General features: G+C 43.1%; 1 protein-coding gene across 1 annotated transcript in view; it reads right to left on the bottom strand.

The window, feature by feature from the left end:
• Window positions 1-17,619, bottom strand: part of NOTCH2 (notch receptor 2) — a 182,785-nt gene that overhangs the window by 88,770 nt on the left and 76,396 nt on the right. Inside the window, 1 exon segment of the mRNA XM_021003323.2 lies at window positions 1,759-2,018. Coding sequence (XP_020858982.1) covers window positions 1,759-2,018 — 260 coding nt within the window.

The following is a 17,619-nucleotide window of genomic DNA, read 5'->3' as shown; positions in this document are numbered from 1 at the left end:
ACGAAGAACATGGAGCATCTCTCTGAGGCAAGGGAGTAGTTACCATTGTACGTTAACTTAGCATGAATCCCGGTACTTAGAGCATCAGAGGAGGGCGTGGACTAATTAAATAATACAGCCGTAGATGTCTGTTCTTCAAACTTCAAAGATCTAGGATTTCACCAATGCTGGCATTGTCCTTCACTGATGAAACCCATAAACCTACTAAGCTTCAATAGACAAGTCTTCATGAATTGCCAAAAAAAAAAAAAATCATTCCCTGGTGGTCATGATGGGGTCCTTCAACCTTCTCATGATGGGGCTGTTTGCTCTTGTCAGCAGATCTAAATTCAGAGCCTTTTCCAGCATGGTGGGAACTTCCAGAGCTTGGCCCCTGCTATTACAGCAGCTTTATACCTTCCTCAGGCACTCTGTGATCCAGTGACACCAGCCTCCCTGCTACTCTTCCTACAACACATGCCATCTCCCGACTCCGGGCATCTTCTCTGACTATCCCCCATGCCTGGAATGCTCTCCTCTGGCTTCTTTCAAGATCCCACCATCTACAGGAAGTCCTTCTGGAGCTCCCTGAATGCTAATGCCTTCCCTCCGTGGATCAGCTCCAATTTATCATACAACACAGTTGTTTCCCTATTGTCTCCCCCAGTAAACTGGGAATTCCTTAAGAGAAGGGACGAGTTTTTGCCTTTGTTTGTATCCCCAGTATTTAGCACAGGTGCCTAAGGACATAGTAGGTGCTTAATAAACGCTCATTAGTTGACTGACTAAATGCCAGGATTACTTCCTCAGCATGATGAAAGCTAGAAGTAGGATTCTGTGATGGACATTTGTTAAGCCCTTAATAATTTCTCTTTTTCTCTTTCTCCCTCCCTCCCTCTCTCTCTCTCTCTCTCTTTCTCTCTCCCTCTCTCTCTCTCTGTCTCTCTCTCTCCTTTTAATTCCACATGGTAACCCTGTAAGATCAGCAGGGTAGCCACTACTATTTTATACACAGGGAAACTGGGACCCAGAGAGATTAAAGACCTATAGAAGGTCACATGGCTAGTTACTTCCCCCGCTTTTAGGTCCAATGCTCCTTGCACAGCACCATACTGCTCTCAGGATGATGACACATTGGCTGAGGTGTGTGGCAATATGTATACTTTGGAGATACTTCCTTTTATTAGGAAGGAAAGAAGAAGTAGTACTGAGCTCTTCTTAAAAACAAACACCCTTTGTGAAACAGCTTTATCTAGAAAGGTTTGCCCAAACCCTAATCATGGCTTCATCTACAAGTCTGGCTGAGGGAGAAGGATGATTTCGGCTCACTTGCCCAAGGTGAAAGGGAAAAGGAAAACCGAGAGCTATGCCAGAGCTCCAATACTCCCATCCTGCCTTTTCATACAAACCTCTTCTTTTTCTATTGGTAAGAGCAATGAATTGTCATTCAGTGCCTAAGGTAGGGTAGAGAGGGGAATGAAGGACAGCTGTGTTCCTGGTCTCTGGATGACGAATTTTCTGTACTCTAACTTCTGAAGGGCAAACCACTCAGACACATCACATCCCTGCCAGGCTCCTCTACTATTCCTTCATCATTCCTTCCTCTTAAAAGGCCAGAGTGGAAGGAGATATGTGTCTTTGGCACAGGTGGAAGAAAATATCCCATAATCTATCTATTCTAGGGGAGGTCTTTAAGAATAGACATCAAGAAGCATTAAAGACAAGGAAGAGCCTCCTGCCAAGGATGGAGGAGGCACTGACCTGAGTCCCAATCCCTACCTGTACGGCCCGGCGGGCAGATGCATTCATATGTGTCTCGGCTACGCATCTGACAAGTGCCTCCATGCTGGCAGGGGCGAGAGACAAAGCACAGGTGGGAGGTGGAGTACTGGCAGTCCTCACCCGTGAAGCCTGGCGCACAGCGGCAGGTGGCTTTCCCCTGCATGGCCAGAGCCACACAGGTTCCTCCATTCTGGCATTTGGTCCTGTCGCAGGGATCCAGCTGCTGGCAGTACTCCCCCAGGAAGCCCGCAGGACACCTGTGCAAAGGAAAGAAGTGCCCATAAAAACAAAGAACTACAAGAAACCATTTTATTTGACGATCCTTGGCTCATGCAACTTTGCACATTAATTTCCCTTAAGTCTCATTCCTATAACTAAGACCACAGTCCAGGCTTCAGTAAAGAGCACGGAGAAGTTTAAAGGAAACAGATGAAAAGATCAATATGGGGACATTTCAGCATTCCATCCACTCTGCTGCCTGCTCCCAGGGGTTCACACGATTCAGAGAACTGGAAGGGACTGGCTCATGACTGAAGAATGTCTTCATAAGTCATCTCATTTTAAATGATCTCATTTTATAGATGAGGAAACTGAGGCCTAAAGGATTTAAGTAACTTGCCCAATAACACAGAGGTTAGAAGTGGCAAAGCTGGGATTCTAATCCAGTTTCTCCAACTGAAAATCCAACATTCTTTCCACTAAGTCACAATGTTTCAGGTGTTTAAGCATTAAGTTATTAACATCTTCTGTTTCGTGTCTCAAGGAAGAGAGGAGGAGCAAGCCCTAGGATTAGAATGGGCTTGAGGCCTGGCTTTCACCTAAAACTCAGCAGATCTAAAATTAGACTCATCTTCTACCCTCAAAATGGCCCACCTCCTAATTCCTTCTCATCATACCAATCACCCAAGCTCCAAACTTCCAAATCACCTTTGACTTTCCTCTCCCACCCCTACCAACCTCCTCCATATAATATCATCCACTGAGTCCTATCAAGTGTTCCTTTTCTGGGCCTCCCTCATCCACTTCAGTTGAAATTAGGACACTCAGCTGCACTGGGAAGGTGAGCCAGGGTTCTTCAAAGGTTTACCAGCAGAGCACAAGAATTGGCAGGCCCTACCAAGCCAGAAGATAAGCTCCAAGATTGCAGGGACTGTTTCATTTCTGTCTTGGTATGTCCAGGAACTAGCCCTGTGCCTGACATACATAGTAGGTGCTTAATAAATGCTTACTGACTAATAGTATGGACCCAATAAAAGCTGAGAACCCAAATTCTGTCTTCATTTGAAGACCAGCCTACTTAAGCTTAAGATCACCACCAAAAGGCTGGTGACCAAGTAATGGCATTCCTTAGTCACTACAAATCATGAAATTGTCTATTAAGGTACGGAAACTGTTAAGTCCACGAAAACTGTTCTTACATTATCATAAGGTGATGCGCATGCACACAAAGACACAATTTTTATCTTTTGTAAAAGGACCAACAAGATAGAAAAACATTTGAAACACCGGATGTCTACTTGTCAGGGAGGTAGTCAAGGGGAATTCTCGTTTGTCTGCGGGATGGCCAGAGGTCTCTTCCAGCTCCAATATTCGTGCAGTCTTCATCAGCTGGGGAGAACTCCACACTGATTAAATCGTGGATCATCTTAAGTACTGAAATAATGTATTTCACCTCCATTAGTTACTTCCTTTTCATCCCCATGACTGCTACCCCTGTCCAGTCCCTTCACTCCTCACACCAAGGCTACCACAGTAGCCTCACAGGATTTCCCCTTGCTTCTAGATTCTCGCTCTAATATGTTCTTTAATCTTACTAAAAACCATTTTCATCATGGTCTTTCCCAGATCAAAAAAACCTTCAACAGTTCTCCATGGCCTCCAGGATGTGGAGGGTTCAAGGTGTTCCATCTTCTCTCCTCCAGACAAGTTGGTCCTTTTACTGTCTCTAAATAGAACTCCCTCCCTTCTGCCTCTGTGACTTTATTTCTGAGCCTTCATTTCCTCACTATAAAAACTGGAAAGCTGACTGCATAATCTCTAAGTTCTCTGCCAGCTCTTAGGTGCTTCTCATTTCTCACGTGAAGGGCTCCTCCTTACTTCTCTCTGGTTGCATCAATTTTGGGGGGGAAGCAACTGGGGTTAAGTGACTTGCCCAGGGTCACACAGCTAATAATTATCCAAAGCCAGATTTGAACTCAACTCCTTCTGATTCCAAGACCAGTGTTCTATCCACCGTGCTGTCTAGCTGCCCCTGGTTGTATCAATTCTAGCACTCTTCAAGGCCTAATTCAATTCTAATCTCTTAACAGCTTTTCCTGACACTTTAGCCCTCAGTGACCTCCCTCTTCTGAATTTCTATCTATATGTACCAAGGAGCTTTAATAACGAAGATACATTATGAATCTTCACGTGGCCCCATGTCTGGAATAGTTTACATTCAACAATCTATGGAAAATACAAATAAATGGATGATGGATGATGTGTTCCTCCACGTACATGTATACCTCATATAATTTGCAAGGACTACAATTTTTTTCCCCTGGGGAGGAGGCAGCAGATAATGTCAGTTAAAGAAAAGATATCTCCCAAGAGGCCATGATAACAAAACAGCTACTGACTGATGAGATAAAGAGGCTTCTGGGAGGAAGGACAAGCCAAGGGGCAGGGAATCAGCAATGGCAGCATCAGAGAGCCAGAAATGGTTTTCGATTCCTAGCCAACCATGCACGGATTCTAAAGTGAGCAGAAAACAGAGGAGACATCCTGCTCGAGGCACCAGAAACTGACAGGACACAATCAAATACAGATGTTTTTACTTTCCCTACCCTTTACCCCAACAGCTAGGTGCTTCAGTGGATGGAGCACTGGGCCTGGAGTCATAAGATTTTAGCTCAAATCCAGCCTCAGACACTCACTAGCTATGTGACCCTGGGCAAGTCACTTAACCCTGTTTGCCTTAATCCACTGGAGAAGGAAATGGCAAACCATTCCAGCATCTTTGCCAAGACAATCCTATGGACAGTATGGGTGACCTATGGTCATGAAGAGTCGGATGCAACTCAACGAGAAACAGCAACGACAACACTCCTTACCCCCATTCTAGCTGCAGAGACTGTCCAAGTCTTACCTACTGAAGTTATAAATGCTTGGAGGAGTTCATAGCCCAAATTATCCTAAGGATAAAGGGGGATAAGTCTGTGTTCTCCAGGAATGTGGCTCATGTTCTCTTGATTTATTATTCATTTCAATGTCTGGATAAATAGTCTGTGTTTTGAAAGCTATTTATAGGTTGTGGTCTGCTAGCAGACCTCAAAATAAATGACCATGCTAGCCTCCCTAAATAAGACCTAATCCCTACCCTCAAATAATTTACAATCTAGAAGGGAAGAAGATAAGAATGTAGGAAAAGCACAACTTATTAAGAGAACCCTGAGAAGGGAGACATTACTTCTAACTGGAGAGCATTAGAGACTTGATGGAAGGAAGCAGCACATGAGTTCACCCTTGGAGGATCAGAAAGCAGGTACAGATTAAGAAAAAATACATTCCAGATGTAGGAAATTATGAAAACAAAGGTATAGTGAAAAAAGAATGGGCTTTGCTTGAGGTACAGTGAAGAGCCCAGTATGTTGAGCACAGAGAACATCAAGGGGAAATTCTTCGAAATAATATTGATAACATGGGCTGGTGTAAGTTTATTCAGGGCTTCAAAGGCAAAAGAGTTTACATTTAATTTCATAAGCAATGGGACACTGAAGTTTTCTGGGCATGAGTGACTTAATCAGACATGTGTGTGTGTGTGTGTGTGTGTGTGTGTGTGTGTGTGTGTGTGTGTGTGTAAAAATTTGCCTGACAGTGATGTGTAGAGCTAGGAGACTCTGCAAATAGGGAGATCAGTTAGAAAGCTATTGTAATAGTTTTATCCAAGCAAGAAGAAGTGAGGACTGGTGTAGGGTGATGGTCATTAAGAATTCTTTCATTCATTCAATAAATATTTACTAAGAACCTACTGAGTGCTTAATAAATAAAAACACTGTGCTCAGGGTCAAAAAAGGCACCACATATGAAGGATTAGAAAGGAAAAGACAAGTAGTAGAAATATTATAGGGACAGAGAACAGGACTGACTGAATGAGGGAGGGATAAGGAAGAGAAAGGACTCAAAGATGACTCAGGTTTCATGACAGGGAAAATGGTAGTACCATAAAAAGAACTAGAGAAATCAGGAGTAAGGGAAAATCTGGGGAAATGATAATGCATTTAATTTTGGTGTGGTCAGTTTAAGCTGCCAATAAGTAAGTCACGGTGATTTCCAGCAAGGAATCTAGATCTGGAGTTCAGGAGAAATGAGAAAGCTATTGATACAGATCTGGGAACCAATCATCCATCTCAAGATGATACAGTGGGAACAGGAGAGATCAACAAAGAAGAGAATGTAAAAAAAGGAATGCCAAGAACAGACACTACCAGGAGACCTATATTTTTGAGGAAAAGAAGCCAACAAAACATGTGGAAAGGATATAGTCAGAGAGATAGGAAGAGCAGCATGAGAACACTATCACAGAGGGGGATAAGCACGCCACAATGTTGTTGTTGTTCAGTTGTGTCCAACTCTTCATGACCCTATGGACCACAGCATGCCAGGCCCTTCTATCCTCCACTGTCTTCCGAAGTCTATCCAAGCTCATGTTCATTGTCTCTATGACACTATAAATCCATCTCATCTTCTGCCATCCCCTTTTCCTTTTGCCTTCAATCTTTCCCAACATCAGAGTCTTGTCTTCTCATATGGCCAAAGTATTTAAGCTTCAAGCTTCAGTATTTGACCTTCCAGTGAATTCATTTTTTAAATATCAGCTGATTTGGTTGATCTCCTTGTCATCCAAAGAGACTCTCAAAAGTCTTCTTCGGCACCACAATTCAAAAGTGTTGATTCTGCAGCACTCAGCTTTCCTTATAGTCCAACTCTCACAGCCACACATTGCTACTGGAAAAACCATTTTGACTACATGGACCTTTGTTGGGAAGATGATGCCTCTGCTTTTTAGTATGCTGTCCAGATCTGCCATAGCTTTCCTTCCAAGGTTCATAGTTGATCCTTCATATTTGCAGGTTGCTTTTGTGGTGGTGATGGTGGTTGCTGTTGTTGTGAACGTGGGTATTGGGGGAGGTCTAGGACTTGAGTGGGTGAAGTTTTTGTTGCTCAGTCATTTCAGTCATGCCTACTTTTCATGACTTCATTTGGGGTTTTCTTGGCAAAGATAATGGAGTGGTTTGCCATTTCCTTCTCCGGTTCATTTTACACCTGAGGAAACTGAGGCAAACACGGTTAAGGTGCCTAGGTCACACAGCTAGGAAGTGTCTGAGGCTGGATTTGAACTCATGAAGATGAGTCTTCCTGACTCAAGGACCAGCACTCTGTCTAGCCCCCAAAGCAGGTAATAAATAGTGTTAAGGGCTTCAGGGAATCCAAGAGGATGAGGAGAAAAAAAAAAGGTCATTGACTATGGTGATTAGGAGGTCATAAAAGGCCTTTAAGAAAAGTTTCAGGGCAGTGGTTAGGGCTAAAGATAGGCTGCAATGAACTAAGGAGTAAATGAGTTACTAAAAGCAGAAACAGTGTAGACTATTGGCGTGGGGGTGTGATATCCAATTCAGCGAGTATACACGAGCTGTTACGGGCAAGATCTCGTTCACCACTCTGGACGCAAGGCTGAGAACCGAGTAGGCACTCCAACCAGGGCCTGCCTGATGCTCTACCTTCAGGGTGTGCTGCATGTGATTCCGACTAAATTACTTCATTCAGCTCCTCTTCCAAACCCAGTCCCTCATCTTCTCCTGCTGTAGCCAAATGTCTCTTTCCTCTCTACCTACTCTCTCCATGTCCCTCTGAAATGCAATTCTCAACCTTATCATCTCACAGAAACTACTGTTTGAGGTAAGTTATTCTTTCCTCAACAAAGCCAAGTTTTTATCTTGCCTAAGTTCTCCACTACGCACTGTACCAATCATCCCACCTTCCTTCTAGATTTTCTTTCTACACTTGACTGCCATGTCACTTCTACCTTTTTCATTGCCCTTTTCTGATGATTCATCCCAACTGTGAACATTTTTATTGGCTGCCTTCCATGCCTGGAATGTTCTCCTTCCTCATCCCTGCCTCCTGGCTTCCTTCAAGTCTCAGCTAACGCCCCAGTAAGAAGACTTTTCCAATCCTCCTCAATCCTAGTGCCTTCCTCCTGAGATCACCTCCAATTTATCCCGCACGTATCTTATTTGTATATAGTTGTCTGCATGTTGTTTCCCTCATTAGACTGTGAGGTACTCAAAGGCAGGGACTGTCTTTTGCCTTTCTGCTTATCCTCAGTGCTTAGTATAGTGGCTGGCACAGAGGAGGTGCTTAATAAATGCTAGCTGACTGACTGGATCCCTTCTCAATTTTTAAGAAAAATTCATAATGAAAGAAAATGCTACATTTCTGTTAAATGTTGGTGAAAATAAAGAAGCAATTTCTTTCCCATCCAAGTCACCAAACCCCCTGACATCTATCCATGAACTGCTTGGGGGTGTCTATGAACTCCAGGTTAAAAATCCTGTTTTAGAAACTTTCTACTCTAATCTCTCTCACCGTGTGTAAAAATCCCTTCTATAGCAATGAAATTCAACATGTGTTTATCTTTTTTTTTTTTAGTGACTTGCCCAGGGTCACACAGCTAGTAAGTGTCATGTGTCTGGGGCTGGATTTGAACTCAGGTCCTCCTGACTCCAAGGCCAAAGCTCTATCTACTGCACCACCTAGCTGCCCCATCAACATGCATTTATAAAGCAACTACCACACACAGCCTTTTAGCAAAACATTTGATAAGCTCTCTCATATCATTCTTCTGGAAAAGATGGAGAGACATGGACTGTTCGATTACAAATTTTGATGGATTTGCAAATGCCTGAACATACAGACTCAGAGTATTTATTGAGGGTTCAATGTCAACTTGGCAGTAGGTCTCTGGTGAGTCCAAAGAGATTTGTGCTTGGGTCTATGCATCGTTAACATTTTTTATTAGTAACATGGATAAAGACATAGATAAGCTTGCTAATCAGACTTGTAGATGACACCACACTGGGTGGGAACAGTCAGGATCTAAAAAAAAACCTGCATGTGCTAGAGCACCAGGCTGAATCTAATAAAATGAAATGCTATGAAGATAAATGTAAACCTTACACTTCGGATTTTCTTTTACAAGCAGAGGACGTGGGAGGCATGGTTAGTCAGCAGTCTGTCTAAAAAAGATCTGGGGAATTTGGTGGGCTGCAAGGTCCATGAGTCAACGATGGGATGGGGAAGCCAAAAAAGCTAATGCAATCTTGGATTGCATCAACAGAAAATAATTTCAAGGACTAAAGGGGTGGCGATCATCCTGTACTGAGCTCTGTTGTGACAAGAACACTGATAAACTATAGTGTCCCCAAAGCACAGCAACCAGGCTGGCTAAGGGCCTCCTGTCTATGCTACATGTTACTGATTTGTTTGTCCTTTGTTCTCGAAGAGGACCATGACATCAGGAAGGGGATGCCACGACTAGGCAAGCGAACTGCATTCAAGTGAGGGATGACTGTGCCAAGTCACCAGCCTCACCTTCTTCTCCAGAGCCATCTGGGTCCAATGGCAAGATCAGGATGAGCAGATATGGCCCCAGATGTACAGGAGCATCATAGCTGATTTGGGGTCATGGGGAAGAGGAAACACATTTATTCATTTTGGTTCCAGAGAAGGGAAAAAGAGAAATGAGTGAAGAGGCAAACTGATGCTTGATATCATGAAGCTTCCTAAGAATTAGAAGTGGTCAAAGCCTAATGAGATGCATTGGGAAATGGCGGCCAGGAGACCTTCACTGGAGGTCTTAAAGTAAAGGCTGGAAGACCATTTATTGAAGTGTTGTAACGAGACATTCCTCTTGAGACATGGATGCCTGTGTAGGTCTAGTCCCACTCAGAAGATCTGTAGCTCATAAGGCACTAGTGGTGCAAAGATAAAAACAAGACAGCCTCTTCCCTCAAGGACCTTACAACATACACATACGTACGTACGTACACACACACACACACACACACACACACACACACACACACACACACACACACACACAGAGTAGAGTGTGACCAGACAAAGAACGCCAGGAATATATAAAGGAAAGGCGAACACTCAGGCTAATTTTATGGAGAAAGTGGCCCTTGAGCTGAGCTAGGAAGAAATAGGATTGCAAGTCGTCTTTGAGTCCTTTCTTTTCCGTATCCCTCCCTCATTCAGTCAATCCTGTTCTCTGTCCCTATAATATCTTTACCACTTGCCTTTCTAATCCTTCATATGTGGTGTCTCTTTTGGCTCTGAGCACAATGTTTTTATTTATTAAGCACTCAGTAGGTTCTTAGTAAATGTGACCTAGGCACTTTTCGAGAGGAGAAGGCATCAGAGACATGAGGAGAACCTTTGCAAAAGGGCAGAGGAGGGAGATTATTTTGGGATGGCCTGTATTTCAGTTTGGATTATATATTAACATGAAGAGGAATAATAATAATAGCTAACATTTATGTAACATTATGAAGCAGGTACTGTTCTAAGTATTTTGCAGTTATTATATTATTTGATCTTCACAGGCAGCTTTGGGAGGTAGGTGCTATTACTGACCCCGTTTTACAGATGAGGAAACTGAGATAAACAGAGGTTAATTGACTTGCACAGGATCACATATCTCGTAAAGCATCTGAGGTCCCATTTGAACTCAGGTCTTCCTGACTCCAGGCCCAATGCTAAGGCTTAAAAGGTAATTCAGGGGAGGCATTAAATGCAACAGAGTTAATATTTTATCCTAGAGGCAAGTGGAAGCTACTGAGGCTTTCTTTGATTAGCTTGTTTGCTTTCTTTTCTAAAAAGGCCACACGGTCAAATGTGCATCAGGAAGATGTTTGGTAGCTATAATGATAACAACAATAAACAGATGAATTCTGAGGATCTGTTTATGGAAACACACATTTCTCATGTTTTTCACATGGATTTATGATAGTTAAACCAGACCAGGGCACTGTCTATTACTGGAAACTACAGAAAGGTTATCTTTAAAGAACTCAGACTTACTAACAGATAGATACAGAGGTCCTGATCTCAAGGAACTTACATGGAAGGGTAGTGCCTAGACAGATACAAGGAAATGATAGAAATGGGGAGGTAACTCACTGCAGGTTTCAACATCTGACCACGTCCCAAACACCTGGAAAGCCACTATCTGGAGTCCACAATTACATATGCTATAAGCCAACAGATGACAAATTCCTGTACAGAGATCTCCAAATATCTTTGACAACTCAACTAATAAACCATTATCACAGTCAAAACTATTGCCCACCATCACCCAGACATAACACTGACCCATTAAAATTTAATAACATTTAAGAGATGTCACCCTATCCAATACTTTTCATCTCTGTTACCGGAGTTGTACTGAAAATGCATTTAGTGACACTACAGAGGATGAGCTTATATCCCAATGCTTTCATTCAGCTTCAAAAAGAAGTTATTTAATCTGCCTGTGTAAAAGTCAACCAAACAATAACATAAAAATAGTAGGACAGGGATACGTCCTAAGAGTCTTACTATCAGATTGCCATCAAACAAAATGAGAGTGAAATGGAATAACTCACAGTGCCATAAATTTTGTGAAGTGATTTACATAAATTGTGCGGACCCTATAGTTATGCCCATTTTACACACGAGGAGACTGAAGCTGAGAGAGATTAAGGAACTTGCTTTGGATGAAAAAAGCTATCATTTGAAGTGAAAGTCACACCCAGGTTTTCCTGCTATCCAGCCTTCCACTCTACCCACATCAGTGATGGATAAAGGACTGTTAAGATGACAAAGAATGGATATGGAGAACCCAGGCAGGAGATTATTACAACAGTCTGGGTGAGAGGTAACAAGAGCTTGAACTAGGGTGATTGAGGGAGGGACAGATACAAGGGATGTTGTGCTGGCAGACTTGACAGGATTCGGCAACTGACTGGACGTGGACAATGATGGAAAGGGAAGAATCAAAGATAGCTCCGGGGTTCCAAGCCTAGTGGGAGGATATTGGTGTTGTTGACGGAAACACAGACTGTGGGGTGAACATTCCTGACAGATGGCCATCTATCTATCTATCGATCGGTCAATCGACAAGCACTGAGGAAACAAAAAAGGGCAAAAATCATCTCTGCCTTCAAGGAGCTGATATTCTAGTGGGAGAGAATATATAAATAGTTCCCTATACAACACATAGATTTAGATGGGCCTTTCAGAGGAAGGATGGAGAAACGGGAAAGGCCTGAATAAGCCAGGGTTTGAGCTGAGCCATGAAGGAAGAAGGGGATTCTGAGAGTTGAAGGCCAGGGGTCAGCGCATTCCAGGGATGAGGGATTGCCGGTACAAGGCCACTGAGATAGAGAGGCGGCCTGTGAGGTGCAAGGAACAGCAAACAGGCCAGTGTGTCTACTTCTACTTCTCCAGCTTACGAGACACCAATTTCCACCGTTGTGCACTTCTAATTATTCAACAGCTCTTCCAGATACTGAGCTGAGAATTTCCTCCCTACAGCTTACCTGTCTTGGTCCTCCTTTGGCCCTCTGGAGCATTATAGAACAATTCCACAACATGACTGCCCTTCAAATATCTGAAAAGAGTTGGCATCTCTCTCCTTAATCTTTTCTTCTCCCAGCTCAACATTCCTATTTTCTTCAGCTATCCCTCATTTGATGGATTTCCAGAAAGTTTATTATCCTGGGTCCCCTCTTCTAATAGACTAGTAACCCCATTCTCATTTGGCAACAATGTTCTTAAAATGTGGCTCTAGATACAATTTGACCAATGTAGAATACAGGGGAATTATAATATGGACGCCATACTTCTATTTCTTAGCTTAAGATTGCTTTAGCTTTTTGTTTTAAATATCAGTAATATCAGTGTTAAGAAATAAATTTACACAGATTCTGTGGTCAATTAAATACTCAGTTTTTTTTCCCCTATGAATTATTAAACCATGTTTCTCCATCCTGTACTTGTGCAATGAATTTTTTTAGAAATGACAAGATATGGCATGGCAGCATTGTGTAACAGACAGAAAATCAACCACGGAGTCAGGAAGACCCACTGCCTCTGACACATATTTGCTAGACAACTCTCATAAGACTATGAGTCGCTGCACAGTGGCCAATCTACATTGGTTGTGGACCTTTGCTCATTGGGAGAACCGCACACTAATGAAGTAAATGCCTGGCCAGACAAAATTACAGAATGTGATTCATTCTTCATTCAGCCACTTAATAAGTGCCTTATTAAGTACTAACTACACACAAGACACTCTTCTAAGATATAGGTGAGGCAGGACACAGGTTCTAATCTCCAGGAGTTTCCATATGGGAGTAGTGACCAGAGAGATACAAAGATAACTTTTGTTGTTGTTCAGTAGTTTCAGTTGTGTGAGACCCTTCATGATCCCATTTGGGGTTTTCTTGGCAAAGATAGCGGAGTGGTTTGCTATTGTCTTCTCCAGCTCATTTGACAGAGGATGAAACTGAGGTAAACAGGGTTAAGTGATTTGGTCAGGGTCACACAGGTAGGACGTGTCTGGGGCTGGATTTGAACTCTATCTATTTCACCACCTATCTGCCCTACGCAGATAAAGAGGCACACAGAATATGAGAAATGCATAGGAGTGCAAAGTAACAGATGTTCAGATGAAGAAAGGCTTACTTCCAGCTGAGGCCTGTACAGAGAAAGCTGAGCAGAGCCCTGAAGATGGCTGACAGGTGGAAACAGTGGGGAGGTTATTCCAGGCACCAAGAACAATGTGACCCAGAGAGCACAGGATGCTTTCAGGGAACAGTGAGAGGTCCAGTGTGGCTGGAACAGAGGAGTGCATGGTGGGGAGGTGAGGGGGGGAGGGAGAAGAATGTGACAAGGCAGGTAGCACAGGATCGCTGTAAGAAAGAGCAGAGGTTGGCACTCGATTCTTGAGGGTCTCAAAGGCCAAGTCAAGAACTTTGGGCTCTACTGAGAAGGCAGTAAGGAGGCACTGAAGGGTTCTGATCAATGGAGTTATTGGACCTATATATCAATAAGATTACTCTCACAACAGTGTGTAGGCTGATTTGATGAAAGCAGGGAGAGAGGGAGAAAGATATACAAGAAAACCAAGCCAAGAGGTAAGGAAGGCCTGAATTAAGGTGGAAACAGAGGAAATGGAAAGAAGAGTAGAGGTGCATGGGATATGGTGGAAGAAGACTTAAAGAGTTGGGCAATCCAACAATCAAAAATGACTTCCAGGTTGTGAGAATGGGGAACCAAGGGAGAACATGGTGCTACTGACAAAGGGAGAGATGTCATGAGGGAATAAGTTTAAAAGAAAAAAAAATACTTCCATCCTAGACACGCGGATCTTGAGGTGGCAGTTGGACCTTCAAGAAGAAACATCTAGCAGGGTATTGGAAATGTGGACCTGAAAGGGGAGATCAGGCCTAGACAGAGAACTGGGAATTTCTCACATGGAGGTGACAGCTAATGGTGGAGAAGCAGGAGGTCACAGTAAGGGAAGAGGCGTTAAATTTTATTTCACTAGCTTTCGCACAGGGTTCTAGACGAGCTAGATAAATCTGAATCTTGCTTTATACAATCAAAGAATACAAAGGGCAGAGCTAGAAGGCAGCATCTGGTCTGACTCCTTTATTATACAGAGAAAAGAACTCACACTTAACGAGGTTAAGGGACTCGCCGAAGGTTTGTCACATGGATTTGTCACACTATTCCTCCCACTTTTTACCATCCATTAATTTGATAAGTGTGCCCTCTACATCTTCATCCAAGTTGTTGATAAAAATTGACACCAAGGCCAGAACTCTGTGGCACAACACTAGACACCTCCCTACAGGCTGATCTTGATCCATCAACCAACATTCCCTTGGGATGGCTGTCCAGCAGGGAAATCTAGCTAATTCTACCATATTCCACCCCACAATTTTCTATCTCATCCAGACGAATATCATGAAAGACTTTGCTCAGTGCCTGTCTACAGCACTGCCTTGATCTCATATGCAGTTTTATTTCTTTATTTTGTTTACTATTTGCTGATGCCTCTGGATTTTACACAAGTCACTTCTTAACGCTCCTCCCCCTTTCCACGATGACCCTTTCCCTTGTAACAAGAAAAACAACTAAGAAGCAAAACAGATAAAACGGTAGTCTGGCAGCACGCGCAGCCTTCTGCTCTTGCAGTCTCTACCAAAACAAGGGGAATATGTTTCATGGTCTGTTCAAGAAAAAGATTGGTCATGACAATTAATCTCAGTTCAGCTACATTTCAGTGCCTTTTTCATCTAAGCCATGGTGGTCATTGTGCTTGGTTTTTTTTTTCTGCTTCCACTGACTTCACTCATAAGTTCGCCTAAGTTTTCCCATATTTCTCTGAATTCTTCCTATTACTCATATCTTGAGGTATGATACCATTCAATTCTATTCACATACCTCAATGTGTTCACCCAAACAATGGGCATCTGGTTTGTTTCTCTCATGGAGAGTGGTCCCATGAATAATAATAAACTATGTTGTGCTTTCCTTAAGGAATACGGTTTCAAAGGATGGGACTTTGGTCTTCTGACTCCCAAAATGCAGCACTCTTTTGACTCTGCTGTAACTGCCTCCCCAAAGTCATGTCTTCTGTGGAGAATTCCCAGATTAAAACTCCGTCAGCCTCTGACTGTTCCATTTCTATACATCATACGATAAGAATATTATTTGTGCTTATCTGCATACTTTGTTTTAATGTTCTTGTGCCTCTTTCACATGTCCATTGGCATACAATTCCTTGAGTTCCTAATGCATACTATTACCTACATCTTAATTGTATATAAGTGTTAACTGATTGCAAAACTGAGGTCACTTCCATATGATGGAAGAAGCAAATTCCATGGGCCGCCTTCTAAGCATCCTTCCAAGCTCTACTCACTAATTTATTAGGGCTGTAAGGGATCTTAGAGGTTATCCAGGCCAACCTCCCCATTTTACAGAGGAGAAAACTGAGGCCCAGGGAGCCTACTGACTTGCTTCAGGTTAAGCAGCAGAGCCAGGATTTAAATCCAGGTCCTTTGCTTTCAAATCCAGCACGGTTTCCACTTCATGCCTCATATGGCCTTGGCTTGGTACAACAAATCAGTTCCAAGAAGTCAGTATGACCCTGAGGGCACAGCTTGCCTACCAGTAGCTCCCGCTGATAGACTAAATTACAGATATGAAATCAAGGAGAATCTTGAGGTGGGTACAATGAGAGCTGGAAAATGGGAGAGCTCTGTTTCCTGGGGTACCAAAGGATTTGCTGCCTGAAATTAAAAGGGTAGAAAGCTCAGTTTGGGGGTTTTTTTCCCTCAAGTGGTTACAGTGCAGTTGTGCTCTGGAAACAGGAGGCCAGACTACACGGCACCTCAACTTTCCTTCCCAGTTCTGCCATTTTATTAAGAACATTTCTGGCCCTCCTTTACAGAGCTGCCCAGAGCCTTTAATACAAAAACAGCATGTGGGAAAGGTGCATATGAAAAACTCTCTCAAGAAAACCTGAGTAAATCTAACAGCTAGCTGCCTGCCATTCTCAATCTTGTATAGATTTAGCTCCCTCCTGGAGCGCATTCACCATTGATTTCAGTTACTTCCTCCAGTGCTCCTTTCTAGTCCATTCCAATCTTGCCTCTGACTTTGGAACTTTGAAAGAAAATAAATCACAGGCAGGGCTATGAAAGCAGGGTAATACATTTTTTTTTTAAAGTAAGAGAGTGCTTTTTTCATGAAGTGATTCCAGGAATTAATGTGAATACTTATCAGGCCCAACTACATTTGGTTCCTTTTCTTGGAACAAAGGGGAGAAACAACCCAAAACCTTATGTTCCTATGGGGAGGGTATCCAGTCCTTTAACCTTATTGTCCAACAGACAGACAGACAGACAGACACACACACACACACACACACACACACACACACACATACACACACAGCTCCTCCTAATAAAAGGCTTGCCTACCATCCCTTTGAAAGAATATTCACAAAGTTCCCCTTAATGAAACTGATGAGAACCAGACCTCCATTCTATCACACCCCCAGTAGCCTGGATTAGTTCACATGTAGACACTTTATAGATTTCAGCAATGCTGGGATTTGAATATCAATCCCAATGGCTACAGGTCAGGATCAGTTTCCCTAGTAATGAAGGGCAGAAAGATTTGTTCTTTCAAGTTTCCTATGTGAATAGCCACTCGTCTAGAGAAAAGCTCGGCACTGTGGCCGCCTGTGGCAGCTCCAGGATGACTGAAGTCTGAACAGGAAATAAGCCCCCTTTCCAAATAAAAGCCAGTGTTCTTTTTCGCCTGGTTTTTTTCCATCCAAGGCTCTGCATCAGCAGGGCGAACACAAATCGCATCCCGGGGCTTTGTGGAGTCTCAGTTTTCTTTAGCTGAGGTCTGATCATTAAAAAACAAAACAAAACAGAACCTCATTGGATACACAAAAGGAGAGGGAGAGAGAGGGAGGCGGGAGAGAGAGAGAGAGAGAGAGAGAGAGAGAGAGAGAGAGAGAGAGAGAGACAGACAGACAGACAGAGACAGAGAGAGACAGAGACAGAGAGAGACAGAGGCATGCTTTACCAAACAGCTATTTCAAAATCATGATTTTAAAAATGCTATAGAGAAGCTGGAACGGAGGGGGAAAAAATGTCTCATGTGGGCTGCGTCGGCCCTGCAGCTGCTCCTCATTAAAGCTTCTCCTTTACTCCCTCTGGGCTGGTTTCCAGCAGA

This window comes from Phascolarctos cinereus, unplaced genomic scaffold (assembly GCF_003287225.1).
Source record: "Phascolarctos cinereus isolate Bilbo 61053 unplaced genomic scaffold, phaCin_HiC Scaffold_5;HRSCAF=322, whole genome shotgun sequence".
NCBI lineage: Eukaryota > Metazoa > Chordata > Mammalia > Diprotodontia > Phascolarctidae > Phascolarctos > Phascolarctos cinereus.
The sequence above is the reverse complement of the archived record's forward strand: the minus strand, read 5'-3'. Positions and strand labels throughout refer to the sequence as shown.